We start from the raw sequence: 14,661 nt of genomic DNA on the forward strand, positions 1-14,661 counted from the left end.
TCTGTCCAGAGCTAGAGACTATTGTAGGACTAGTGTGTGTGTTTGGACTGTGGGAACTATTGTCAACATTTCATCCGTGGTAATCTTGCAGTTCCAAAAGAAGGGCCAGTATCGAGAACTAAAAGATGTCGTAACTTTGGATGGAAATATGCTTAAAATACCTTGTTTGGAATCCATTGGAATGCATTAGCTCAAAAACAGCGCAGGCCTTTATTTTGGGTAAAATACATTTTTCATGTCGACCTCCTGCATATGAAGTATATCCACAAATCCATACAGTATGAATTCATGCGACTGGTATTCCTTGTTTGGGATTGAGGGCTGCAGCTTGTTTCCTAAATTCTGTTAGGGAGCGCTGGTCTTGATTTAAGTCGATGACAGATGCAGACTCAAAAGTTGGATTTGGTCCCGGCTGAGTCAGCGATCCCAGCTGGTCGCCACTGCGGGGCGTCTCGGCGCTGGAGCGATGCTTGATCCCCCCTAACCCTCCCCAACCACACACACAAACACACACCTTCACATTACAGAATTACAATGACATTATTTACAGTATGTCTATTCAGTGTTATTTTAATGAGCAGCAATAAAGAATATTATTTTTTTAGTTGCTGCTATTTAAGCAATTTAGAGTAATTACATGTGGCCTATGAATAACGTCCAAGGTTTTTGGTGTTGAAGTTTTTACTTGATTTAAATTGGGAATGTGTGTCAAGGCAAAATTCTAGATGACAAATTAATACGATACACTCACAGGCCACAACATTAGGTACACCTGCAAATGCACTCCTATATAAAGAGCTGGATCAAATATTTTGCCGTTACAAAGATAATGAGAACCAGTTTTGATTGACATGTTCGGGGAGGTAATAATTTAATGATATATTTACAATGTGGTTATAGTTTGCAGCAGTGCAGAAAGGCATTACATTCCTTTTCACTCATGTAACTCAATAAGCTAAGGAAAATATTACAATGACCCCCTCACTACATTTAACTTAATTTAATAATATCCATTTTGTGAGCTGTGTGGAAAATATCTGCCATTGCACAGATAAGAATGCTCACTTGTAATTGATGTAAAATTATTCATTTAACAATAGAGAAACATAAAAAGAGTTTAACTGAAAATTATTCAACACCCACTGCAAATCATGTTTATTTGCAAAGGTTACAGTAGGTTGCAATGATGCAACCACACAAGAACAATTTCATAGTTCAGCGCTAATTTCACCAACAGTGATTATTCTTTGAAAGCATGTATAAATGTGTACATTTTTCCAAATAAATGTAATTTATAATAAGGACTGAATAATATTGAGTATGTAACGTTACAGTAAGTGTTATATAATGTGATTATTTTTTTAAGAGGATTTTCTAGAGAGTTGGAGCCTTATATTTGACTTTGGCTGAGAGGCGATGTATAGCCTGGACTGGTGGCCAGACATGCTTTTTTTTTATTTTTATTTTTTATTTTATTATTATTTTTTTTTTTCTAAGGAGAGCTCAGTATTGTTCATTCGATTTGACATCATCATTGCTCTCCTTTTAAAAAAAATAAAAAATATATATTTTTTTCTCATTTTTCTTTCTGGGCCAGACATGCTAACCACTCGACCATTGTTTTCAATATATTTACATAACACTGTCTTTAAATGAATGTTTGCAACCAGCTAGTGTAGTGAAATACATACTAGGACTTGCTACTAGTATTGCTGCAAGAAAACTAGCATTACTAACATCACATCGTTTCTGCTAACAAATTTGCCTAAATGACCTTTAATAATGTTATTATTCATCAATGATTTAGATTTTATGGTATGGGAATACACTGATCATGTTAATGGTGGAGAAATGGTTTCTCACAATAATTAGAAAAATAGATTAAATATGAATTTGCAATAGTTTATTTATATAATTTTTGACAGTGTTTACATTTTCAAATGATCACTTTTAAAGTAAAATCACAACGCCCCGTCAGTGGTGAGCTACATGGAGTCTGCGGGCATCACGTTGTTGACCCCTCTTCTATATGATGTTTAAAATAAAATGGATTGTGTTCAATGGAAAAATGGTTGTTTCCCCCCAAATGGAACAAAAAAAGAAGACATTTATTTGCAATGTTGTGATATTTTTTGCCCAAAGTTATCCAACTGTCAGAATCAGATACCCGTCCATGCCTACCAGGCTCACTGTTTGGGAATCACTTAATTTGACCAGTGTTTCCCAAACTTTATTGAGCCAAGACTAATTTTACAGAATAAAAATTTCATGGATCAGCACAAAAAAAAAACTGAAATAATGATGATCTGGTTTTGATTTATTCCCAAATGTGAAATCCAGGCCTGCTAATTGAACACAAAGCTGATATACTTGCAGGGGAGCAATGGCTTATTGTGTTGTATGAGTGGCAACAGGTGGATACACAGGTTTATTGTAACTTCTGCCATCTAATGGAAGAGCATTAAATTGTTCTGTCACTATATGTTGCTGGCAGATGAGCAATATATATCTGTAATGAATGAATAATAATGTTGTTCAAATTTAGTGGAAGTGGCTAATTTGTCACAGCGATGATCTCTCACTCTTGGCACACTAGTGTGCCCTACAGCTGTGCTCCCTGCACATAGATCACTATGCTGCCAAAAATACAACTTTGAATTTTTGCTCAACACAACTGAATTAAATCTAATTCAAGTGCTCTTTTTTAAAAAAAAAAAAAAAAAAAATTATAATCCATTTTGGTTACATGTATTTCAATTTTCTGATTGAAAATAATAATTGGCAGATTCATTTAATTTCGATTATTATTTTTACATGTATTTATAAATTATTATTATTTATTATCTCTCGTACAACCTCAATAACACGAATACAAAAAAAGAACTGTACCTGTGTAATTGAATTAGTGTAGTTGGGTTTGAGGAGCATCGTGCGGAGATGTGGGAAAGAGTCGGGCGTGTGGGCGGGAGTGTGTGTGTGTATGTGTGTGTGTGTATGGGAAGGGGGAAGGGGGGAGGGGGGAGGGGGTGGGTCATAGGCGGGGCCAAGGAACGTGAGCCAATGGGAGCGCAGTAAAGCAAAGCCACTCGCTCAGTCGGCGTCTCATGCTGCTGGACGCTGCGCGCACTCTCCCGAGGCTCCCAACACACACTCAGACACATTCGAATACATACACGCACACGCCCGGATACATACAACGAAGAAGAGCCACGCAGGTCACGCGCGTAGGACTCGACGCATTTTGTTTGGCTTTTCTGTTCCTTTTTGGCAAAATGGCTCCTATATGAGGAGGACGCGGCGGGATGCGCACCTAAACAAGTGTCTCTTCTTAACTCAAGCTCCTCAAGCCGGACGCCGAGACAGACCGGAGGAGGTACCGCGCTTTTTCTTTCATTTTTTTTTTTTTTGGTCGCTCGCTTGTCATTTGGATTGATTGATCTGGTCTTCACGCCTCCCTTCCCCTCCCTTACCTTTCGCGAAGTGACAAAAGTTGTGTGGACTACATGGATTTCTGACGTGGCTGTCCCTCTCCCTCGGTCGTTTTGTGCGTGTGACTGACTCGTCCCCGAGCACCCAAGGGTGCGCTCGTCGTCATTCACCGTGTTGACGTACCCCTGAAGATCCAACGCGAGAAGGGGAGGGGGGGACATATATCCCCAGCTCCGAGGGACACACGCCACATTGGACCGGTCCGAACCGAGCTCCCGTTTCGAGCGAGCATTGTGAATGAGACCCCCTCACCTGCCACCACATCAACGAGGAGGAATACGTGGCCAACTTTTGCCGTAGTGATGCTGCAAGTGGAAATGATCCTCGCCGTCTGCCTGCTGCTGTGGATGTGTGTTTTTAGCCAGGAGCCCAGTTCCAAAGTGGTGGCAGACCGCTACGCCGTCTTCTGGAACCGGACCAACGCCAAGTAAGTCGCCTCGCCGGCTTCCCCGCTCAGGCTCGCTGACCTGTCTCGGTCCGGGTTCGGGTGTGGATCACTCTGCAGTGTGGCCACCGTGGGTTGTGTAGTGGACACTGGACAGTCCAAAGTCTTGGCAATTTTCCGTTTAAACCATCCGAGCAGAACCCGACCGAAAGGAGCTGCTACAGGCTGAGATGCACAGCGTATTTGTCTCTGCCCAGATAATTAACACTACACTAAATCTAACTTATACAAACAATAACAAAAAATTACCAAAAACTTCAATGTGGGACAAAATTGACCTTTTTTTTTCTTTCCAAAGTCTTTTTATGGCAGAAAAGCAATATAATTAGATTATAATTTCTGCTACGAAATAATGACCAAGAAGTGATATTTTTACTTCAGTGCACTTTTCGGCAGGGGAGTTAAATACAACATATATATATATTAAAAAAAGAAAGAAAATTTCTTTCTATTCCATCTTAAATGCAATTACACGTGTATAAAAAATAATTTGAGAAACAAAAAACATTTTGATTCTTTTGTAGAGTTACTGTTTATTAACCTTTTTTTAATGCGTACGTGGGCTACCAAACTGCGTAAAAGTTCTCAGTACAAAACCACAAACCTGATTTTTACAGTCCTAACATGGAACTGCAAACTTTCATAACTTTTCTCATAACATTTACTGTGTAAAAACAAAACTATAATTTAGCATTTTAGCCTTCTTTTGACACTGGTGATGGATTAATGCACACATTAATACCACTGCCCGGAATGTAACAATAACTCTGTGACGGGCCAAAGAACAAAAAAAAGTTTTTCCTAATTCTTAAAACAGCAGTCAGATTGTTCTCAAGTTAGAATGTGAACAACTCGCAGTCTATCCACGGCATGAAGGCACAAGTTAAGAATTTTGTATGAGAGACCTTGACTACTCTTCTATTGTGCTGTGCTGCACATATTAGTCAGGCGTTTCCCTTTCTGGGGTCCGACTGAGCAGCTTTGTCCAGTCGAGAGTTTTATTCACTCAAATGGAGAATGGAAATGAATATTTGTTGAGTAAAAAAAAAAAGCATACACTACACTATAACTTATAATATGGGACATTTGTCAAAAGATTTCCTGTATTTGCACTTGAAGTTTGGAAAGACGAGGGTCATTTCTAACAGCAGTTTAGTGGTCAAGTTTACAAAGTCCAACGGCGTGTGTAGATCTTGTCGTTGATATCCTTATACTTGACGACGGTTTGCGGTCGCTTAGCCGACCTGCCGTTATTGACTTTATTTTTCTCTCACTATAATTTTGATCTTGATTCCTGCTGTTGATAGACATCCTTTCACGGGACTATATTTTGTTTTCTCTCATTTCTTCAGCGAGAAAGTTTTGACTCGACTGGACGCTCTGTTAACTTGATTTTTTCCAGATGTGCTGACAGGTTTTCCCACTTTCAGCTCATAGAACCAAATTGAAGTAAAAGTCGCTAACATGGAGAGGAGGGGAATATGAGAAGTTTACACCAAGCTTGCTTCATGTTTTGCTTCTTTTTGATGTGTACATTCACAGTGTGAAGTTAAGCCTAGCTTTAAGCCTTGACGGTCTTTTAAAGTCTGTGTCTTGCCTCGAGGAAGGAAACGGGTTTTAAAAAAAAAAAAGTCTTGTAAGGTTGCTAATACCGGTTGGTCCATATGCAATTTCACTTTGTTTTTTGACTCTCGCCTCTCCAAGTAATGTTAACTTCTCCCACAGCAAGCTTGTCCTGTTGATCAGTCAACTGAAAAACATCTAGCCCGCCATTTTGTGCGTAATTGGTGAAAACTGCTCTTGCTTTTTGTTCTTGAGCCCATTCCGATCTATTTCGGTGTCAACACTGCGCACGGAAAAGTGATCCCGTCTCTCCGGGAGTCCACTGAGATCCAATTTAATGAAGCGAGGCGTCCTAAATAATGCAGCAGGTGACTTAAAAAGTGTTAAGCTGACATCATTTCAGACTGACTCTTGGAGAAGAAGTCGTTTAGCCGTCATTCATATTTCCAGCCGACAAAACCGCAGTTTCTCCCGGCTGGAAAATTACTAGTTTGAGGGAATTAATCACTCTGAATGTGTTTGGTTTGTCTGAAAATCTCTTTGCTTTCTGATTTATTATGCCCAAGTTGGATGTATCACGTCCTATGTCATATTATGCTCCAACTTCATTATCAGGCAGAAAGCCGCACAATCTCTACATATTTATATTTCCAATGTGATCACAATTACCTAAAAATTAAAGTATTGGTTTAAAATGTCAGTTTATTAAACACATCCACGTAAACTAGAATTTCACACCACTTTTAAAAAAAGACTGCAACTAAATTGTGATCATTCACAGTGGAACTATTTGTCCAATGTCAATCCAATTCACAGTATTTATAGAACACATTTAAAACAACATGGTCGACCCAAGTGCTCTACAAATTATTTCAGCCACAGAAAATATGAAACAAAGTAACATTTCAGATGATAAAAACAATTAAACATTATACAAGATAAATAAAACTCTTACTACCAGTCGCAAATCTCGCAACCTAGGGAATGGAAAGGAAAATAAGTTGGTTTTAAGAAATGATTTCAAAACTGCTCGAACGGGGGTAAGTCTTACATGGGCGGGCATTTGGTTCCACAATTTGGGAGCCTTATGCTTTTTATCCTTGAAAAAAAATTGACGCCAGTTTGAATTGAAAAAAAAAACCCTGGCTGTTTGCTTGGCTTCAATCCATCTTTGTCTACCAATTCCAAGACCATTCAATTCAAGACCAAGAACTTGAAAACAACTTTACTAAATTCACTCTTTTATTGAACCACTTCTCGTTCTCTTTTTTTTCTTCATTTAGCATTGTGGCCAGTAGAGGAGTGTTTGGAGAAGTCTTAATATACGCGTCCTCATAGGGTTCATTCAGCTTGCAACGTCTTATAAATAAAGGGACATTTCTCTCACGCAGCGTCTGCCCTCTGCGATTCAGCCGGCTGTCTTTGGTTGTGAGTATTTATTCTAATGAGAGGACAGACTAGCGCCCTTTCTTCTGCGACATGTCCCACTAAGCCTTTCTCCCTCGTCGCCTCTCTCTCGGTCTGTATCTCCTTGTTCGGCGCTGCAACATGAATGAATACAATTAGATATTTGGAGAGTCCCTCCGCACGCAATGGTGGACTCTCAGAGGTCAGGATGACTCCGAGAGGTCAAACGACGGGAATGCAGAAAGTTTACAACTCTCCTTGAAGGTGTTATTTATGACAGTTAGCACGTAGACACATTTCGGGCAACTTGTTGCTGCACTGTACTTTTTAAATTGTATAATGTACAAATTAATAATACTATGTAGTAGGGATGGGCAACATGGCTGAAAAGTATATCAAATTATAAGTATTTCATATCAGTTAATATGGATAATCATTGATAAAAAAAAAAAATACTATTCAAAATATAGACAGAGAGAAAAAGCGCTGAATTTTGGTAATTTTATTTTACCAGTATTTAACCTTATAATACGAGGTCAACACAATTATGAAAAGTCAATAAACTGGTCAATATAAAGATTAAATAAACACCTTTTAAACGTAATGTACTTAATAAGGCTTGGCGAAATGGCTGAAAAATGTATCAAAATGTAAGTATTTAAATAATTATTGATTTTTTTACGATTTAAAATGTGAAAAAATTTTAATTGATCAAAGCTAAAAATTTAATAAAATACTATTCAATACTATCTTGGAGTAAAGCAAATTTTTAAAATACAATGTTTTTGTGTATATTGAATGTGTAACATTTGCGGAAGACACTACCTCAAATGTCATGAACTTATACTCTCTCGGTGTGCATGCATTATACTTGACCAACTGTCTTAAGAGGACTACTTTATTTTTTTAGCTGGCTCATTATTGCCATAGGACATAAACGTTTATTTACCTGATTGGGACTTGAGTGGAATGCTGAGGTTTAGAGCTGGCTTACAACAGAGCTAGCTCAAAGTGCGTGGGAGTTCGCACTTCTTCAAACGTTTTTTTTTTGTGCAACAACACTACATCACTGCTTAAACAGTTAAACAGATGAATGTAACAATTCAGTTGCGAAATGTTGAAAAACGGAGTGCACGGAAGATGGCTACGCGCCAGGTGGCGACATTACAAACTGTGGAAAAATATCAAGGATTAAAATGTCTGCCAATGATAGGATATTGAATTTGCACCAGAAATGTTATGTTTTCCTCCCGAGCCCATGTGAAAGTAATCATATTCGAGTGGTGTTAATGATAAAAACATGCTTTTATATTCCATTTTTAAAATATTGTACTCTTTATTTATTTTTAATAGAACATCCCATTGGATATGTTGCGGTCCTCTATGAATACACATTTGTAGTTAAACTCGACATGTTTTAAGAGAGAAAGCTTACGGTGCATGCAATGTCTGTTTTTTTTTGGAGGGGGGGTCACTGCTTATGTTGTGTGTGTGTGTTGCAAGTAGCCAGTGAGTCATGCAGGGCTGGTTTCCTAGATAAATAGACTCATGTCAACTCTCTCCATTGGGCTCCTCGTTACCTGTCGCACACCAGTAGGGAATGAAATGTTAGTGTGGGCCACGTGGAAAGTGGAAATAAGAAGACTTATTGCAATATCACTGTTTTACAGCAAATCTGACATTTTAAAAATCAAGTTGACTTGATTGAGCTTTGCTTGCATGAATGAGTGAGGTTTTGACCATATGCTAATTTGCTGAGCTATCCTGTCCGTTACTTGAGTTTTTTTTTTTTTTTTTTTAACTCTCTCCTCTGCACTCTTTTCCTCTGTCTGAGGACTTATTAGTTCTCATTAATGACCCCCTGCGCCGTAGTCTTTCTTTCGCCTGCGGGTCCGGCAGCCACCAGCTGAGCTGCGAGGTCCAAAAGTGGAGGCAACACAGAGTGCGAGCAGGAGGAGGAGGCAGAAAAACAAAAACAATGTTTGCGAGCAGGGATGATTTAAATGAGAATTTTTTTTTCTCTCGCTTTGGTCAAGGTTTAGATGTCACATTGTGTTTTCTCAACAGACCTGTAAATGCACTTTCCATTTAGATTAGATTTTTTTTCCTATCAAACAAGAAAATGAGGCAGGCAGGCAGCAGTCAATGTGCTTGGCAGAGCAGCTGCTCTTTCGTTGTGTGGCGGCGCAAGAGAGCGAGGACTTTTTGGCCGTGACCCTCGACGAGCTGCTACACTGCACACTGAAGAAATATTGTTCATCATGCGTGAGACAGGAATATGTAACCCGGTTCAAGTAAAGGCAGCTTTGAAATTTGCCACCAACATTTTGCCTTTGTAATAATGCTCGGTTGTATTAAAATTTTAGTTAGTAAATTAAATTATATAATTAGCCTAATAGTATAATTAGCAAAGTAATTGAAAAAAAAAAAATCCATGTTTGTTTTTTTTGGAGAGTGATGCAGTACGAGAACTCAATTCTTTAGTAGTCACCAAAACTGATACCAAGTACCGATACCACTAGTACTTTTGATACATCACCAAACAAAAAAACCTGACAGATAATTTTAAAGAAAACCTACATATGCCAATATAGTATTTTTCCTTACAATTGCATGAAATTTATGGCAATTTTAGAATTCTGCTATTAGCTAAATAAAATGATATGATGTGGGCCTATTCAGGACCACGGCAAAGTGCAAACACAGTTTTACTCATTAAAATGAACACAGCTCTGAAACTGTCAATAAAAAGTAATCACTTTTACCTTCCCTACGGAATTTTTCCTGGCATTTGTCACAGAAATACCTAAACATTCCATATTATTTCCACAAGAAGTCTTTTACATTTTGGTAGCGATCCAGATAAACGTAATATTTTGATATTTATTTATACATTCTCTTGAATTCCTCAGTGAATATTTATATAGTTTATGCGAATGTAGGAGGTGGATTTTGGAAGCACAAAACGCTCTCCTTTACTGACTGTCAATGGAGTTATGTCTGTAAAGAAAAAATTATTGTATCATTAGATGGTGCAAGTGTATATACTGTAATGTTGTGACTGCTGAATGTCTATGTACTCAGATCTTAATGCCCCGGTTTTTGTTTCCACAGTAATCGCTTCAAGGTCAGATAGAGTGCTGAAACATTGCTATCAGCGGAACAATCTGTCTTGCATTCAACTCTTTTGTAAAGAACTTGGAAGCATTGCTACGAATTAACTGGCTTATGCAACAGCTTAATGACCAAAGAAATATATTTTACCCCAACTCTTTTTTTTTGGGGGGGGGCTACTAGTCACTTAGTCAAGTTTCTTGCCTGCTTTGCATCGCTCACTGGTTTACGTTACTCTCAAAATATCAATGATGTTCAAAGCGCCGCACAGTTGCTTTACATTTGCTTAACTCATTCACTGTCCTTGACGGCTCTAGACGTAAAAAATGTATTTGAACTATTTCGATTTAATTTTTTTCTTCCACTTTTGTTAACAAGAGTATGAAAACCTAGAAAAAAAATATTGTACATTTAGAACAGATATAAAATTTGTGATTAATTGTGAGTTAATTATTGAAGTCACGCAATTAATTTCAATTTTTAAAAAATAATCGCCTGACACGGTTTAAAAAAGAAAAGATTATTAAAATTTAGGGGCGTCAGGCGATACATTTTTTAAATTGTAATTAATCACATGACTTCACTAGTTAACGCGCAATTAATCACACATTTTCTATCTGTTCTAAATGTACAATAAAAAAATCTTGTTTTTCATCCTCTTGTTAACAAAAGTGGGAACAAATGTTAAACTAATAGAAATAGTTCAAATGAATTTTTGACGTCTATAGCCGCCATGGGCAGTGAATGAGTTAAGGTCGATTTGCTGCTGTGGGTAAAGCCACCTCAAGCGTTGTGTTTTGGCTCTGAAGCATATTTGAAGATCTCCGTCGATAATAGCAAAACATACTTGTCTGGATGGGGATGGACAAAAGGATAAAAAAAGTCAGTCATGAGTGTAATTTTGGCCAAACTCCATCCAGATTGTTTTCATTAACAGGATTGCTGCCAGTTCTGATAAGAACCAAAACACCATTCCAGGAATCTCGTAGCTGAAAAAGGAAAATGGCGCTGGCGTATGCTTGCTGGGGCTCTGTAAGATGGTGGCCTAGAAGCAGCTGTTCCTGCAGTAACGCATGGTTGAGCTATCACCCCTGACCAGAGAGCGGTGCTGCTGAGGGAGCTTCTATAGGACCTCTGCTCTTAACCCCCCCTTCACTTCATGTGCGCACTTTTAAATCCATTTGCTGATTTTAAGCAGCTCTTTCTGCTATGGGTGATTTGACCTTGTTAAATTCATTTACTGTCTGACTTCCATCGCCTTTACAGGAACCACACCCGCTCGTAAAGGCCAAAAGGACTAATGGATTCCAATTTTATTTTTTATTTTTTTACTTACTGTCACCATCCAGCTGGAAAATGTGAGCGGAGCAACTGAGATTGACGTTTTTTTTAAGACCAGACTTATTTTCCACAGATAATTCCGGTCATGGTTGGCTGCGTTCGGACCTTTCTGCAGCATTTTCCTTATTTAACTCGGGGTCTGCGGGGGAGTAGTGACTGGATGTTTTTCTAGCTGGACCACAGTGTGGAGAATAGATCCCAGAAGGGAACACATCTCCAGCTCGTGAATAAAGACCTAATTGATGGGTTTCAGCCGGGTTGTAAATGATTCGTGTGCTTATTCGTCTTGACCGGCTGGGAAACAGTCAGGCGGCACGCTTTTATGTGGTCCTTTTAGAAGTTGAACACGACTCTTTGCTGTTTCTCACATCGGGACTTTGACAGTTGCCAAAAGATAACATTCTAAAATTGAGCATCTTGTCATGAGCACTTTGCCTGCAGGGGAATGAACTGGAAAACATCAGTGTGAATAAGCAAATCAATGTTGGTGAAAATAAACCGTCAATAATATGTGGTCTTGCAAAAATGTGGTGTGAAATCATATGGAAATTAAAATTCCAAATTCCATGCACTTCCAGTAGTGCCAAACAATCAGTAAATTTTACAGTTTCATAGATCATTTAAATTAGTGATTGACATTAGAGATAGACAGATAAGGTTTTTTCAGGGGCTCAGATTATTACTAGTCAAGGATATTCATTTTCACTCCAACTCTTTGTGGAAAAGTTTTAAGCATATGTTTATTGAACGCATTTTAGGATTTTAAAATATTGGAGTTAAAAAAAAAAAAATACACGTCTTTGTTGTTAACTTTTCACAAAAAGCGCAGGAACCTCCTGGGGTCATCAGCATGTCTTAAAAAGTTAAATCAAAACTTAAACAAGTAAATAGTTCCTTACACTTTCTACAGTAAAGAAATTTGGCCAAATTTCAAAATATTAGAAATGTTAAATTTTTACTTATCTTAGTTTTAATTTCAAACAAAAACAGAAGGTGCATATAGTTCCCAGGATCAGTGGCATCTCTTATCAAGTTAACGTAAAATTTAAATGAATACAGAATAACAAAGTTTTAAATTGTCCTATTATCGGCCGTATGATTCTTCAAAAAGGCTGATGTTGATTTTCGTCAAAATGTCGACTATAACCAGTCTATCCCTAATTGGCATATTAATGACCTAATCAATTCATTACATTCATATCTCTCCATTTCATAATTAAATAATTTAATTTGTTTTAAGTTAGTTTTAAAATGAGACTTTTTGTGTGTGTAGTAAATGTTTTCTAATAATGGGCGTGCAAAACCTGCACAATTTTTCTTGGCCAATAATAAGCTTGTTGCCTTTGCCTGCTTGAGTAGAGAAAACTACAAGCAGCCAACGTCGCCCCCACCACCTCCATCGCCAAAGCTGGGCCGTTCTGCTGAAAGGCAGCCATTGTTCCGCTCTCCCTGTCCACTTTACATGGGCTGAAAGTAATGCATGCACTTTAAATAGAGGCAGAAAAAGGGAGCGAAGAAGGCAGGGGAGCGAGGGAGAATAGTGAAGGGAAACTGAGAGCCCGAGTTGTAGTAAGCTTTGAGGAGGAGGGGGAAAAAAATAGACGGCGGGACAGGAGTAAAGTCAACGCCAGACATGAGGGGGAGACGCTTGTAGTAGCTGGGGGTGAGGAGGCCAGCTTGAATGGGGGGTAGAGAGGTGGCAGCTTCCCTCATTTGCAACCAGCCATATCCATCCTCCCTCCGCTTCCATCCTTGTCTGTCCTTGGCAAGATTTAAAGATGCGTGTCTCTGGCTGCCTCCCTCGTGGTGACAGAGGTTGGAGGAGTTTGTGGTGGTGGTCCCTCAGGGGAGGAGACTCGGGTTCCTCACCCAGTGGAGGTGTCGTCTTTGTGGTTAGTGACCCCGGGGGTTATTTGCTGCAGAGACGGGATTAAGCCTCCTCAGGTTCAGCTTTGTTTCCTTCGCACATGCCTTATGTTTACTACAGGGGGGGTGCTGTGGCACGATAGTTGCATCGAGCTTTGCAGCCACTGTGACACATTGCATTGTGCCCTTGCCTTTGCCTCTAAAACGCATATATCACAGCGTGCATAATGTAGCACCTTAATGGATGGCTGGGCGCCAAAACACTATATATTTCAATAGATCATCTGACGAGACTGACTGGCGCAATAACAGTGAACTGTTTTTGTCCTCAAAAGTGTCTCTGCAAGTGAAGGTCATAAACGGACTTGTTACAGTCATCGTGATGAATAATGCGGCTAATTATGCCTGGTTGTAATTCAAACTGTGTGTGCCTCATCGGGAATGTCTCTCTATTTGTCTTTTCACACCACTTTTTGACATTATATTTTGACTTAATGTGTGTCTTGGTGCATTTTGGTTATATGATGATTGCAGTGTGAGTCTATTTGAACATGCCAAGTTGTCCAACAGGTAATCTGTAAACACTTTATGTAGTGGAATGGCTAAAATGGACCAGCATAACACCCCCCCCCCCCCTTTTTAATTTGATTTTTTTTATTGTATGTACCCTTTTTGACCCAATTCTCCACACGCTCTTCCTCCTAGAGTGTTTTTCTAGTTTTCCTGTTTTGTGAAGTTGTGTGCGTCTGCTCTGTGTGTAATTGCCATTCATTGTTTATGTACAGCAGATGATAGTAGATTTTTTTTTCGCCCTGAGAGGGAATACACGGCTGATCCCCGGAATGTGTGATGAATCCCATTTCCACCCTCTCCTCTCATCTGAGGCCTGCTCTCAATGGTCTGGATATCAACCCTGCATAACTAAATATGACACCCCGATGAACACAAACCAACAACCTCAGACACACACTGACACGCAAACACACTTGCACACACACTGATGTGATGTGGTTCAGGAGGCGCACTTCATTATTTCTTCAGTGATGTGTTCAAGTTGCAAGAGACGTTCTCTTTGTTTTTCTTTTCCTGCTTGTTTATTTTCTCGCCGCGAGCCAGTGAGCATCAAGCTGCAGAGCCTTTGAACTGTGCCCTATCCCATGACTGCAGCCCGGGGTATTAACCCCGAGCCACTGAGAGGCTTAAAAAGCCATCAGCTCATTGTCCTGAGACACCCACATAAAAAAACATTCCTCTAAAATCTTCCCCGTTCCACTCTTTTACGTCTTCCCTTCTTTCTTAAGAATTTCTCTCGCTGGCATTCGTATTCATCAGTTTTTGGGGCCTAATGAGATAAGTGAGACTTAAGGGGAGTCCCTAAAGTGGCCTACGCCCTCCAAATGAACAGATGTGATGAGTGCTACGCCCTTGGGTGAGTG

General features: G+C 39.2%; 1 protein-coding gene across 2 annotated transcripts in view; it reads left to right on the forward strand.

Moving 5' to 3' along the window:
• Nucleotides 1-3,109: 3,109 nt before the first annotated feature.
• Nucleotides 3,110-14,661, forward strand: part of efna5b (ephrin-A5b) — a 107,782-nt gene continuing 96,230 nt past the window's right edge. The window contains exons 1-2 of one of the 2 annotated variants that reach the window (XM_077561855.1): nt 3,110-3,373; nt 3,482-3,916. In XM_077561855.1, coding sequence (XP_077417981.1) covers nt 3,792-3,916 — 125 coding nt within the window. In that variant the 5' untranslated portion in view covers nt 3,110-3,373; nt 3,482-3,791. Of the gene's footprint in view, nt 3,917-14,661 lie in introns of both variants that reach the window. The other variant, XM_077561856.1, reaches the window with a different exon arrangement.

The sequence above is a fragment of the Vanacampus margaritifer genome, chromosome 3 (genome assembly GCF_051991255.1).
Source record: "Vanacampus margaritifer isolate UIUO_Vmar chromosome 3, RoL_Vmar_1.0, whole genome shotgun sequence".
NCBI lineage: Eukaryota > Metazoa > Chordata > Actinopteri > Syngnathiformes > Syngnathidae > Vanacampus > Vanacampus margaritifer.